We start from the raw sequence: 13,637 nt of genomic DNA, 5'->3' as shown, positions 1-13,637 counted from the left end.
TTCCATTATTTAAAATAATACTGATATTTAAGTAGTACTGTTGGTTAATATTAGTGTGAAGCCTGGCCAGATAAGTGTTTATCAACTGTGTTTTGGTAAATGTTTAATTTATTTCTAAATGTTGTTATCATTGAATAAATTGTTTTTTGTTGTTGAACCCTGATTCCAGAGGCATATTTATCTTATTCTGCCACATTGGCACCTAAAATTCAGCATTATGCAGAAATATGAAAGATTTATTATTTTTATAATAGAAAATGCTGCCTCTGACTGATACAAAAACATATTTAGTGTACTAATATCAATACAGAAGAGACTAAAAAAACAGTACGAAATTTTTAAAGCAATAATTCTCACCATTAATAGGTTTAGAATATTCTAAACACAATACTTCAGAATCATGAGCTTCTAGTTTACAAGAAACCTCCATCGTTTGAAGATCACAGATTCTAAAAAAACAAGAACAAAAACAAAACACATTTTTCGACTTAAAACTAAATACTTATTTCAACTGAAACTTGCAGAAGCAATAAATGAAAATTTTATTTCTGAAGTGCAACTTATCTGGCACTATTGTAAAACAATACTTGTATTCTGAAACTGCTATGAATTGAAATATTTAAAATTACTACAATAAAAAGGAGTGTTTATTCTCTCATGAAGGTGCAATCACATTACTGTTTTGCATCTTAGATTGCTAACAACAGTTTTTTTAAAGAAACTTTGGAATGTTAAGCTACTGTAGATATATAGATAATATTTATGATTCTCTGCTACTTACCTAATGTTTCCTGAACGATCCCCAGCTGCTAAGTGATGACCAGTGTGACTGATGCGGAGACATCGAACTCCATTTTTTCCATCATATGTTGTGTCTACTTTGTCATTGCTTCCTGCTATTGGAGAAAAAGATTATTTTTATTACAGCCCACTAAAAGATAACTAAAATTGTTTCAAATACATGACAGTACAAAATCTCTAGGTGATTAATTTCAAGTTTAAAATAATATTTTAAATATTAATCAGGCCTTAGTTTGATATTTGTAAAGAAAACAAGATATATTATAAAATATTTATTTCTTCCCTCAAATTATTCTTCATTAGGTTTACAGCAAGTAGATTTAATCTAATACCAGAAAAACAGCTAAACATGTGTATAAATATGCATAGACACACATTACTACTGTGTGTGTAAGACTTCCTACTTGAATTTTAATATATATATAAATATATGTACACACACACACACACACATATTACTACTGTGTGTGTAGCACATCCTACTTGAATTTTATTCTGCCTTTTATTTTTATAATATCAAAATATAAATTTGGTCTGTTTCCCATTTTGGATAAAGCTATTCGAAAGCTATCTGTGCTAGCCAACCTTAATTTAAAAGTGATAGGAAAAGCAGCTCTTTTACCAATGAATAGTAGAATTAACCATCACAATATAATGCCCCATGGCTGAAAGGGTAAGCATGTTTGGTGATTGGAATTTGAACCCACAATCCAGAGATTACAAAAAAAGTGCTCTAACCATCAGGCCATGCCAGGATGAAAGCATGAGTCTACACATTGGTAATAATCAAAAGCAGGTTACTTTTTTCAGCATCCCAAATGATCATGTGTGTTATTAAACAAATGATGTATAGCAACTTATTCCAAAAGCAAGTAAGAAAGATAGTAAACACAATATAAGGTGCTTAATGATATTGATACTATACTATTATATGAAGAAGTATTTTTAACTTAAAAAAAATCATTTTATTATCTGAAACATTTAAAGATTACTATCACTCACTTAAATGAATTTTTCTCAAATCATATTTACTAATAATTTCACTAAGTCATTTTTATAGGCATTTTTAACTCTGTAAACAGCTGGTTTTGAAACACCACTGTTTTATATGGTTAGTACTACATTCAACAATAAAGGAAACTCACTAATCTACTGCATTGCTATAAACATTCTGTAACAAAATATGACCATTTGAATAAAGGTAAGGCAACTAGTTTCTCAAACTTGTCAGGCAAAGTTTCTCAGAATGGTACTCTATGGGTACCATTTTCTGGGATACAAATATTTATTTATTCTAATATATTTCAGACTCTGATAGAGGGCAAAGTGGAAGGCTGCAGGAACAGACACTGATCACAGAGGAAAATGGGTCATAGAGGTCTTGTAGTTTAACTACAGCAATTGTGTAAAGAAGGCATGGGACAGAAGATCATAGCAAGCATTGACAGCTAATGTTCTGGGTGGAGAAGGTACAAGCAAATGATGATTTCAGACTGTAAAAAAAAAAAGTGGAATATATTTTGTCAAAAAAAAAAAAAAAGAAAAATCAAACTATTAGAAAGCACTTCCAGTCACTGGCACTGGAACATCACATCATGTAAGCATGTCAACAACTATTCCTATCCTGCTTCCGAATGTCCCCAAACACTGTTAATTTGCCTTTGACTTTCTCAGTATTTTTTTATATAAGTCCATTTAGTCTAAAGAATGTTCATATTCAGAATTTGTGCTGACTCAGCCATCACGATATTATTTCACCACACTTGTTGTATCTTTAAGATCATTGTCTTGCTGAAAGAAGAATCTCCACCTGATGAGTCATGTTTATGAAGGGTTCCCATGATGGACCAAATCTGCCTGTTCTTGTCAGCAGGCAGAGCACAACCAATTTTGTGTATATCTATATCACTGACACTGGTAGCTTGGATGCAGCCCCAAACTTGTATTGATCTCCCACCATGGTTCACTGTGGATATCGTACATTGACTGTGTACTGTTCTTCTTTCTGTTGTTAAGCAAACTGTTACATCACTATTTCTGAAATATTCAAGCCTGGAGTCATAGATATGATGAGAAAATGAGAACAAGACTCCAGCTTTATTCATTCCACTGTTTGTGGGTCAATGCAAACTTTGACTTGTTAGTTTAGTAACCTCTTTTCAATGGTAGTTTTTGAGCTTCTACTCATCCCTTAACAGCACTTGTTGTTAATGTGTATCTTACTTTTCTCAAAGTGATATCCACAGAAAAGGTTGTTGACAATATCTGTACTCAAACATCTTCTATCTTGTAATAAACATATCTGTAGTAGTTAACAACACTTTGAAAATTTGGGTTTTCTAACTTAACTACTTCTGTTATTAACAGTGTCAGTTTCATGTATTCTCTTTGCAATCTTGTGTATCGTTCCTACTGAAATAAGATATTTTGCACAGAGTGCATTTGACCAGTTAAAACTTTAATTGTTAAACATTCATTTTGCAGCAGTTCAGTTTTGGAGTTATGAATAGATCACATTATTATGTCTTGTATGACTGCCTGTATTTTTAAAAGCTTTATATTGGTTTGCACTTTCTGACTAGTTGGATGACAACCTCAGTGTAAACTATCACATGTGGTTATACTATGATGTAGTTCATTTTCAGATGAAAAAAGGAGCAGTATTTGCATTATATTTGTCATCTTTTCCTCACAATTTACAAAATTATTTCCATTACAGTACTTTACCTTTTCCTCTAAACTTATAGGTGAATAGCACTTAATGTAAAAATGTATAATCTACAGCAGATAGTTTCACAATAAAATTATTTAAATTACCTGGATTAAAATCCACATCACACAGATAAGTGAGATCTGGATCTGTGTACAAAATCTTCAGAAGATCCTGATGAGAAAATAAATTAAAACTGTCATTCCTATTAACAGCAACCAAATGAGATATACAATGGTATGATATGGATACTCCTGTCATAAACACTACAAAATAAAATTTTGTAATAAAGTAGATTTGATATCTGAATAAAAAGAATATTTTTATTTTTCAGCTTTGCTTAACAGATCTCAGTATATTAATCATGTAAATCTATTTAGTAAACATTTTCTTAAAGAGCTTTGGCAGTTGTCCACTACAATGATCTTATTAACCACTAGAATATCTTAACAGGTTTGAATAATTCAATTACAATCAATTTTTAGTTACGTTATGTTCATTTAATAATTTTTCATCAACATTGGTATAGTAATAAAAAAGATTAAATATCATTCTTAGATACTTTGATAAAGTTTATAACATTCATTTCTAATGTCTTTATACTGATGGTTTATTTAACAACATTATCTATCTATCCACACAGCTATCACTTTATAATATTATATTATACTGTTGATACATATGTTATTCTTTGATTACATAAAGATGTGAATCATGTGTTACTTAATTTGAACAATAATCATCCTGATGCTAAATTTACAGAAGAAAATTATTCAAAACTGCATTTTTAGATACATTTTTGTGTAACCAACAAAGCAACTTTTAAATGAGTGTTTATCCCAAACTTTCTAAATCTCTTGCTTATTACTTTGTTTCATAACAAAGAAATGATGATTTAGAACGTTTGAATGAGATTAAATGAAACTTGTGTTCTATATGATATCAATAACTTCCAACTGTCTAAGAAAATTTGCCAACCTTTATAAATTGCTGATTTCTGCTTACAAGTAACCAACAATCTCTGGTTTATTTTACACAGCACAACATTTTGTAAGGTGAAACGAGAGCAAATGCTGCTTTATGTAAAGGTTCAGACATGATATATTTTTCTAAAGCCTTATGGGATATAAACAAATATTTTAATACTTAATGATATATGATTTCTCAAAGTAAAGTGCTCATGTTGTTTGTATAAATATTCATGACGTCAAAGAAGTATATGTATACGTTAACTGTTGTTAAGTGGCTATCCACTGGAATAAAAAACACACAATTACATTCTGAAATACACTTAGCATAGCCCCCAGTGTCATGAATTATTTTTATTTTGTAGGTGAAAGTGGTAAGTATAAACAGGAAAATGAAATAAAACTTTAATGAGGATTGGTTTAATTGGTTATTCACAGAATTACTATAACAAGTACAGAAAACAAAACAAAAGTTGAAATAAAAAGTACACAAACAAGTAAAGGGATACTAGTTGGATAACTTTTAAAACGTACTGGGATACTAGTTGGATAACTTTTAAAATGTACAATTCCTACTTTGATTGGCAAATTTAGACTGCTTCATTTAGCTATACAGATCACAATGCAAACCACAATTACAAATTTATAAAACTTAATCATTACTTTGGCCTACAGATAAGTGTATAAAGCTACTAAATAAATTTGTGACTGTGCTTTAAATTGTTGTTTCAATATTTTTTGTAGCAGGATCCTCACTTTATTTTAAAATTCATAATTTTTGAATACTCTTGTTTGCTTACTTTTTGTTATACCAGCACATAGTATATACTTTACCTTTAGAAACTGTTGTGTGTCTATCTGTTGATATATAGCACTATCAATTTAGTTGAAAAGATATTTAAGTATGTGCTTAATGAACTTACCTTTCATATTATATTTGTACAAATATAGATTTCTATCAGAATATCAAAAATGGATACCACAGACCAATCAAGTAAGTTGGAGAAATCTCGTATCAATAGTCCAAGCCATAGGCACTAGCCTCATTGGTATGATTAGATAGGTAGGTAGTAAGTGAAAAAGTTGGTGTTTTAGAAATTTTCGAACTGTTAGCAACCTTTTTATCATATTATTAGCATATATGTGCTTAATATATTGCAACCAATACTTTGAATGATTGGAATTTTGCTTAGGAATTCAATAGGATAATTAATTATTTGGAATCCTTATTGATCCCTACTGTTAAGTATTAATGTACCTAAAACATTGCAATGCATAGAACTGAAAATGAAATGCAATAAACAACTGAAAAGAGTCTTGTAATTGCCTGTTAAAAGCTAATCTTTAACCAACACAACTTAACTTACTCTCCTATCCCAAACTGAAAACTTGATCTATATATATTTTTAATTACTTGGCTTATATTAAATCTTAAAAGTTACTCAAGGCTGTTAGCAGGTTAACTCATAATAGGTTGTAAACTTTATTTTATAAAATGTTCCAGTTTGTGTTCAAACACCAGCTTGCAAGGGTGTTGTGAAACTATTTCACTATATACTGAAACAAGAAAATATTTATTAAAGTATCACAAATATTTTTACCAACTGACTAAAACATGTGCTTTTGTTTAGTACTTGATAAATCTTTCGTAAGTAGTGATTCCTAGGAAATTTGCCAAAAAAATACTGTTACTTTCATTCTTTTATTTAATCTCTCAAAATAACAACTTACTGAACTATAAATATTCTTCTGAAAGTTTGAATTCTGGTTTAGACTGTGTTCAGTATTCCACATTCTTATTGTGTCATCGCTGGAACAAGTAAAAAAGGTTCCAGGTGGCACAACTGATCTTTGTTTGTCTGACTGCTCTGGATATATCTGTAACCAGGATAATAATAATAATAATTACAATAATGTCATTCTGGATTTAAAAAAATACCTTGATAAACCATGATATTAAAATAAAACTCAATCTGTTCATTATTAATGAAAAGGTGTAACAACAACACTGACACTCTGGATATGTGTTACCTCAGTAATAACAAATAAGGATGAAACTGGTTCTTAGGTTTATTACTGAATAAAAAATACTAATTATTTAACTAATGTTTTGCATAACTAAACAACCAAGATAAATTAGTAATTAAAACACTGATTCTTCAAAGGTGATTATTATCAAGATTTCTCATAAATATAAAGTACAAATAGCTTCTGGATAAGCCAGGTATTAACAATATAATATTAAATACAATAGCAACTTAAAAAGCATATCATCAGTAAAGAAATATTAATTACAAGTGATGGATAACATTATATCTAATGTATAGATACTAATTAAATACTCAAACTGCATAAGGTTATTACTAAGGTATATTTGCCACAATATACACAAAAGAGGATACCATCATTCCTAAGATAGAGATGCTAATTAATTACTGAAACTGGATAAGGTTGCTATCAAGGCATATGTTTTAATAACAATACCCTACACTTGATAACATTATTGCTGTGGTGGATATACCAATTAAATACTGAAACTGAATGAGGCTGTTACCAACGTATAAATATCAATTACAATACTGACATTAGGTAAGATCATTTCTAAGCTAAAAATACTAATTAAATGTGGAAACTGGACAAGTCTGTCACCAATATATGAGCATTACTTGCAATACTGACAGCACACAACATTATTTCTAAGACAGGGATATATATTCATCATTGAAACTAGATAAGCCTGTTACTAAGTCATGGCTAACATTCTGTAACAGTATTTAATCATAACTACTTAAGTATATATATACTGTTTGAGAATTAATTTCGTAAGTTCAACATAAGGTTATTTTATGCACTCCTAAAGCTGCAAAGTTTCCTATCTTTTATATTTAGATAACAGAAATGTTGGGCAATCATTATGAAGTTCTCCACCTCCAAACTTACCTCAACTCCCCAGATGCATGCACTATGATACATAGATGAGTGAGATTTTCCTATTTTTTTCATATCTTTTACATCCCAGACATAAAAACTGTGGTCATTATATACACAAGTCACCTAAAAAATTGAACACTAGTTTTAAAATAACTTATGACAAAATCTCAACAATCTCCATGTATATATGGATAAATATTTTAATTAACACAATGCTGCAGTCAGAGGTGGGTTCCACTTACTCTTAATATTCAAACCAACTTGTTTCTCTTAAGAAGTTCTAATTTATGTTTAATATCACATTCCAAATGACAAAGCATACCTGAATTTCAAAATAAAAAATAAAATGTCCATTAATGTCTTAGTTTATATAAATTTTCTGCATTACTATTCTTTTTTCCAATAAATTGATGATAAAAGAAATCTTGAAAAATATACATGTAATAATTTGTGAATTACAATCACTCTACAGTTGAACAAAGTAAAATGAATGAAATTTGCCCTTTTAATAGTGGCTTTCAAGATGAAACAAGTGAAAATAAAAAAGATGGAGAGAGATAGAGTATTAGTGAACTCTGAACATGGTAATTTTACAAGGGTACAATGACGTATATCACCATTAATATATATCATTTAAAGATTTCAAACAGAGTAATTCCTAAAATATAAAAGGTTAAATGCAGAGATATATAACTCAAGCAAATGTATCCATTCTGAGTGATGGGAAAATTTAAGATTAATATACCAGCTTAATTTATTTCATGAACTTTAAAAATGTTAATTGTGGTTCCTTCTTGGTTTCACTCATCATAGAAGCTCTAAGCTATTTATACCACCCACTGCCAAAAGTAATTGTTGAACATTTCAGTCATGCTAAGAGCCACTCAACAGTAACATACAGTAAATCTACATTTTTATTTGCTAAGTTAGGTCACATTTTGAAATGTGAATGATAGTGTCTTTAATTCCTAATAATTTAGTGCAGAATATCCTGCTTGAGAAATAAGATTTGACATCAACATTATCATGCCTATTCTCCTGTCATTATGAAAGTGAATGTTAAATTTTGCTTGTGTGGAGCTCTTTCAAACTCAGTACAGGAAGCAACTACTGTAAACATCATTTACAATATATATAAGATAGCATATTCAAAATTATTAGCAAGTATTAGCCTACCCCCACCATGTATAAACTTGGAGGGCTGATACTTTGCCCTACCACCCTGTTTCCTCCACACATGTATACTATTACAATAATTTCAGTACATTAATATCTAATGTTTATTTGTTCTGTAATATTCATTTGTCAGTTTTATTCACTCAATCTAAGCATAACATTGTAGCTTCAAAAGTTCTTACATCTAAATCATTAATTATTCTTTTCTCTATGGAAAATAATCTCACTTCACTTTTCTGATATTTTACTTATAAATAATTTTCAAACTGATGTTTTGATAGATAAAGAGTTACAAACCTTTCTGCATGTGTTATCAAAAGTTATGGCTATTGTGTCAGGATACTTGGCACCAGCTGGATGAGAATTTATGCGACTAGATAAAAATACAAGAGCTAATGTAATTTACAAAACTAATATATATATTAATATGATCCTTTAAAATTTTAAATAAAATTTGGCAACATATAAATATATGATCTCTTGTTAGTATGATAAGTTGTTACACAATGCATTTGAAGACCTCACAACTATGTATAGTATTTTCATAAGATCCAATAATTTTAGTTTATTGTGATAATTAATTAGTGGTCTATTATGTTGCATAACAAGTTAACAATTACTTTAAAGTTTTAACAGTTTAAGCGACATTGTTTTCTACTAACTAACAATAAAAACTAACAATAGTCTGGAATTTTAAGCAGTGCTAATAAAGACTGAGAAATACCAATTGTATTAAATACTTCTAAGTAACGTTTTAAAATGATAAAACCTATAAATAAACAAAAAATATTCATCTTTTCTTATTATCATACATTACAACACTAATAAAGGTTTGAGTATGAATATTTTTTTCTTTTAATCAGTAAAAGAAAGACTATCTTCCTTGTGATATCAAATAAACCATGTGTGGGTGAAAAAAAGATTAATCCTCACCAAATTTTAATTATATAACACAAAATAAATAAATATCTACATTGACATGTTGTAAGATTTCAAAACTTTCAGTTGTAGAAAAATTATCTATACATCCACTTTTAGAACACCATAGAAAAAAGCACTACTACAGTAATAATTATATACTTTAAAATGCCTTTTACTTGTATATTACTGAATAGATATTACAATATTATATAATAATTATAATTTATACCAGACTAACTTAAAAATTATTTACAAATTGTATTAAATACCATGTTTCACCTAAAATTTTCAAAACTATTCTCAGCAACTCCTCATTAGCAAAGAATTAACACTCTGGTCTCATCATTCTTCATGAATTAAACATTTTCTATGCAGTTAACTGAGAAAAATGCAGATGAAGTCGACCTTGGATTTGTTTATATTTCTAACAGTTTGCAGGAAACACCCTTATTATGTGAACAAAAGAAAAGGAAATACAGTTACTGATATTTCATACTATCTAAATAATATTCTGAAGGTAATAAAATTACACTGCTACCATCAGCCAAAAAGAAAACCAACAAAAACATTGTTGTTACACGCAAAATGTATTTTAATCACATAAGCAAACAAACATGAGGGGGCTAGTAACTTAGCAGACTGTATTTTTATAACTAAATTTATTATGCAAAGACAAAGTTCTATGAAAATTCAGTTTTAATTTTTTGTGTAAGTATGAAAATGATTAATTTAGATCATTACAGTAAGATTCTGTCAATTCAGATTTAATTAATATGTAAAGATGACCACTGTTATTTAAATTACTTAATTAATATGAACTACTAAAAAGACCAGAATTAATCACAACATAAAGATGAATGCTAAAAATCTGCATACACTACTGTCAAGATCATCTTTTAATTACTGTATAAACACAATTTTTATCAAGTTAAATTAGTAAAACAAGAACAATTCTTAGGTTTTGTTTAAAATATTAAAATTAAAAAGCCAAATCAAATTACTAAATTAAGCCAAATTACACAGACCTGCAATGATTTTGTCATCTTGAAATTTGACATTTTCTACAGTAATTACTATACACTGAATCTGAAAATGTTATCCATTTTTCTCCTTCATTTACAGATTTTTCACAAAATGTCATGTGTATGGTTACACAAGTGAATCATTTTCCTTGAAATCAGGTCACATTTTGTTATGCTTAATATTTTGGCAACCATCTCTAGACCAATCAAAATGTTAGTCTTAGCAATCATTCTAGAATACACAAGAAACACAATGCTAATACATAAACTGTTAATAGGTCACATGGTGTATCATTTATGAGTAGTATTTGTTTGTGCATGTACTCTAATATTGTTTCTTTTCAATATTATTATTTTATTGCTATGGCTACAAGAGGTTATGTAAATGACCCAAAGATATAATGTTTATTTGGTGAACATTTTATCTAAGAGCTCTTTTTTTCTGCCTGATTAGTAAAAAATCTTTATGTGATAGAAAAATATGAATATTGGTTTTGAAATTTGCATAACTGAATTATGGAAAATGTGTTATTTAAATCAACACAACTTTTATGAAGTCTAAATTCTCATAATTGCATTATTATTATGACGAGATTTAATTGTTCAGTAAAGATAAACAAAATTAATATTAATTGTGAGTTATTACACACTAATGTCTAAAAACTAGCTGCCTTCCCTCTAGTCTTACACTACTAAATTAGGGACGGCTCCGTGCAGTGGGCTAACAACCTACTCACTTAAATACTTGTTGAAAAATCTGCAAGCGATTGCGGCCCTATGTTCCTCGATGGAATCTAATGGTGATACCTAACCTACCTACCTAATGTCTAAAAAACATATATTATTACCATAGAAAGATGAAATTTATGGAGTTAAAAACTTCTACCAAGAATGATTCAAACACTGAAAAGACAAACATTATTGTGTTAAATTACAACAACTCAGAAAATAAAATCTCTAAATTCAGTAATAAATCCTCCAATTTATGAACAAATTAAGACTTCAGAAAGTTCTTGTGAAGTTGTCATGAAGTTTTGACTGCCTGGGGATTATTCAACATCACAGCTCTAAAACATCTATTTTTAAGTTCTGTAATACTTAATATAAATATAATCCAAACTTTACCTTCCCATGACACCTTTGGCAACATCAACACCTAAATAGTGTGGTTTAGGTAGTGTTGAGATAAACTGAAGATTGTAGGGGCTAAAACACCTGACAATTCCTTCTGCGCATCCAATAAAGATATAATCTTCACATACACATATACAATTGGCACTGGTAGTCTGAAAATCAAACATGTCATGTCAGCAGAAGTCTTACATAAAATCTATAAACAACTGTATTTAAGCTTGGGTTAAAAAACATTATACATCAGGTTGTCTCCTTTACATATCTAATTCCACACATAAGGCTTAGGAAACAATGCTGAATACACAGGAAAGATGGTGAAAAGCACTTGGAGCTGAACTACAAAAAACAGTTTAAAATTCAGGAAATTCATTTGATATATCAATATATACACATACTATATTCATATAGATGCTACACAGTTATGGAGCACATTCACTTTCAATTACACTCATTTCTACAAAATCACATTATCAAAATTCACAACATTAATTATGCTTCCTTCTTCACAGTTTCCTTATTAAAACTCACATCCTTAGTTCTATTTACTTCACTACAGTCACGTTATTGAAACTCACAATCTTAATTCTACTCACTCCCCTACAATTATATTATAAAAACTCACAGCATTAATTCTGCTTCTCAGGTGCATCAGGAAAACACAGTACTTTAAATTTACTTACTTCCTCAATTTCATTATGAAAACACACTTACCCTTAGTCCACTGAGTTCTCTGTAGTATAATTATCAGAATACACACGCTTAATTCCACTCACTTCTCTACAATCACAATTATTCAAAAATATTATCTTCAATTTTTCTTATATTTCTAATAACTGTCATTATAAATTAAGAATTATTCATTTCCAAAAATATTTCTTCCAATCAATGTCAAGCAAAAAGAGCTTATACTTACAATTAGCTTCACCCACTTATTTACCAATTAATACATTTCACCAACTCCCACACAGTTATCTAAGACTAAATATTTTGCAACAATCATCTGTAGTTCTATCCATTTCTATAAAAGCTAAGATTAAAAAACAGCCAGTAATTACCTTCATCTTCACCAATATTCCCAAACATTTACATCAAATAACTAATTCGTAGCTTCATCTCCTCTTTAACAAGTCAACAGTATTAAATCCAGTGGTTTCTCTTTAACACATCCATTTGTCTATTAACCAATGATCAATAGCTCCACCCACTAGCTTACTAATTAATATATTCAAATAACTAGCAGTACATTCATTAGATCCACTAATTTTTCTAACTCTCAAACAAGCATATAGTTAAATTCAAGTTTTTATTCTATTAACTGGCTCATTAACTAATATTTATAAACATTTCAGGTTATTAGATGCATTCTTTTTTTTTTTTAACAGCTACCCCTATTAAACCATTAATTTTACTAACATTCAACTTATCAAATAATAAACACTTGCTTTTAGCTTACCAACTTATTTAATAATAAATATCAAACAACACCTAACAACTATCAAAAACACCCATTTTCCCAAAAGTCAACTTATTCAGTAGTCAACACTCACTCTTAGCTCAACCCACTTCTCCAACAAACGACGACTATTAAAGACACACAAGAGGCCTGACTTAGTTATAGCATAGGTATTGTCTGCCATCTCTCCTCGACCACATGCCACATCACAAAAGTAGTTATTCCTTTGGTCACCTAAAATTGCTGATCTCCCCATCAGAGGAACTGGTTCCATTTTGTACTACAAAAGAGAATAAAGTGATATTAAATCACAATATTTTGAATACAAAATTAAAGTAATTATAGCATTTGTGTGGAATTACCAATGTATTTTAAAACAGTTTATTATTTAAATATCAGGTTTCTGTTGCCAGTTTCTATATTTCAAAATATTAGTGACGTAGTAGAAATAATAATGTGTTTATCAAAGTGAAGCTTGTTTAATTATCATAATTAGGAAAATGTAACTTCACAAACATATT

General features: G+C 29.2%; 1 protein-coding gene across 8 annotated transcripts in view; it reads right to left on the bottom strand.

Annotated features, from left to right (window-relative positions):
* Positions 1–13,637, bottom strand: part of LOC143222886 (mitogen-activated protein kinase-binding protein 1-like) — a 93,133-nt gene that overhangs the window by 21,596 nt on the left and 57,900 nt on the right. For 6 of the 8 annotated variants that reach the window (XM_076450033.1, XM_076450028.1, XM_076450026.1 and 3 more), the window contains 8 exons: positions 13,211–13,396; positions 11,655–11,815; positions 8,884–8,959; positions 7,420–7,533; positions 6,211–6,357; positions 3,619–3,685; positions 782–896; positions 358–449 (listed from right to left, as the gene is read on the bottom strand). In XM_076450033.1, the coding sequence (XP_076306148.1) occupies positions 358–449; positions 782–896; positions 3,619–3,685; positions 6,211–6,357; positions 7,420–7,533; positions 8,884–8,959; positions 11,655–11,815; positions 13,211–13,396 (958 nt within the window). The remainder of the gene's footprint in view (positions 1–357; positions 450–781; positions 897–3,618; positions 3,686–6,210; positions 6,358–7,419; positions 7,534–8,883; positions 8,960–11,654; positions 11,816–13,210; positions 13,397–13,637) is intronic. The other 2 variants (XM_076450025.1, XM_076450027.1) reach the window with 1 other exon arrangement.

Source organism: Tachypleus tridentatus, chromosome 8 (assembly GCF_004210375.1).
Source record: "Tachypleus tridentatus isolate NWPU-2018 chromosome 8, ASM421037v1, whole genome shotgun sequence".
In the NCBI taxonomy this organism is placed as follows: Eukaryota; Metazoa; Arthropoda; class Merostomata; order Xiphosura; family Limulidae; genus Tachypleus; species Tachypleus tridentatus.
The sequence above is the reverse complement of the archived record's forward strand: the minus strand, read 5'-3'. Positions and strand labels throughout refer to the sequence as shown.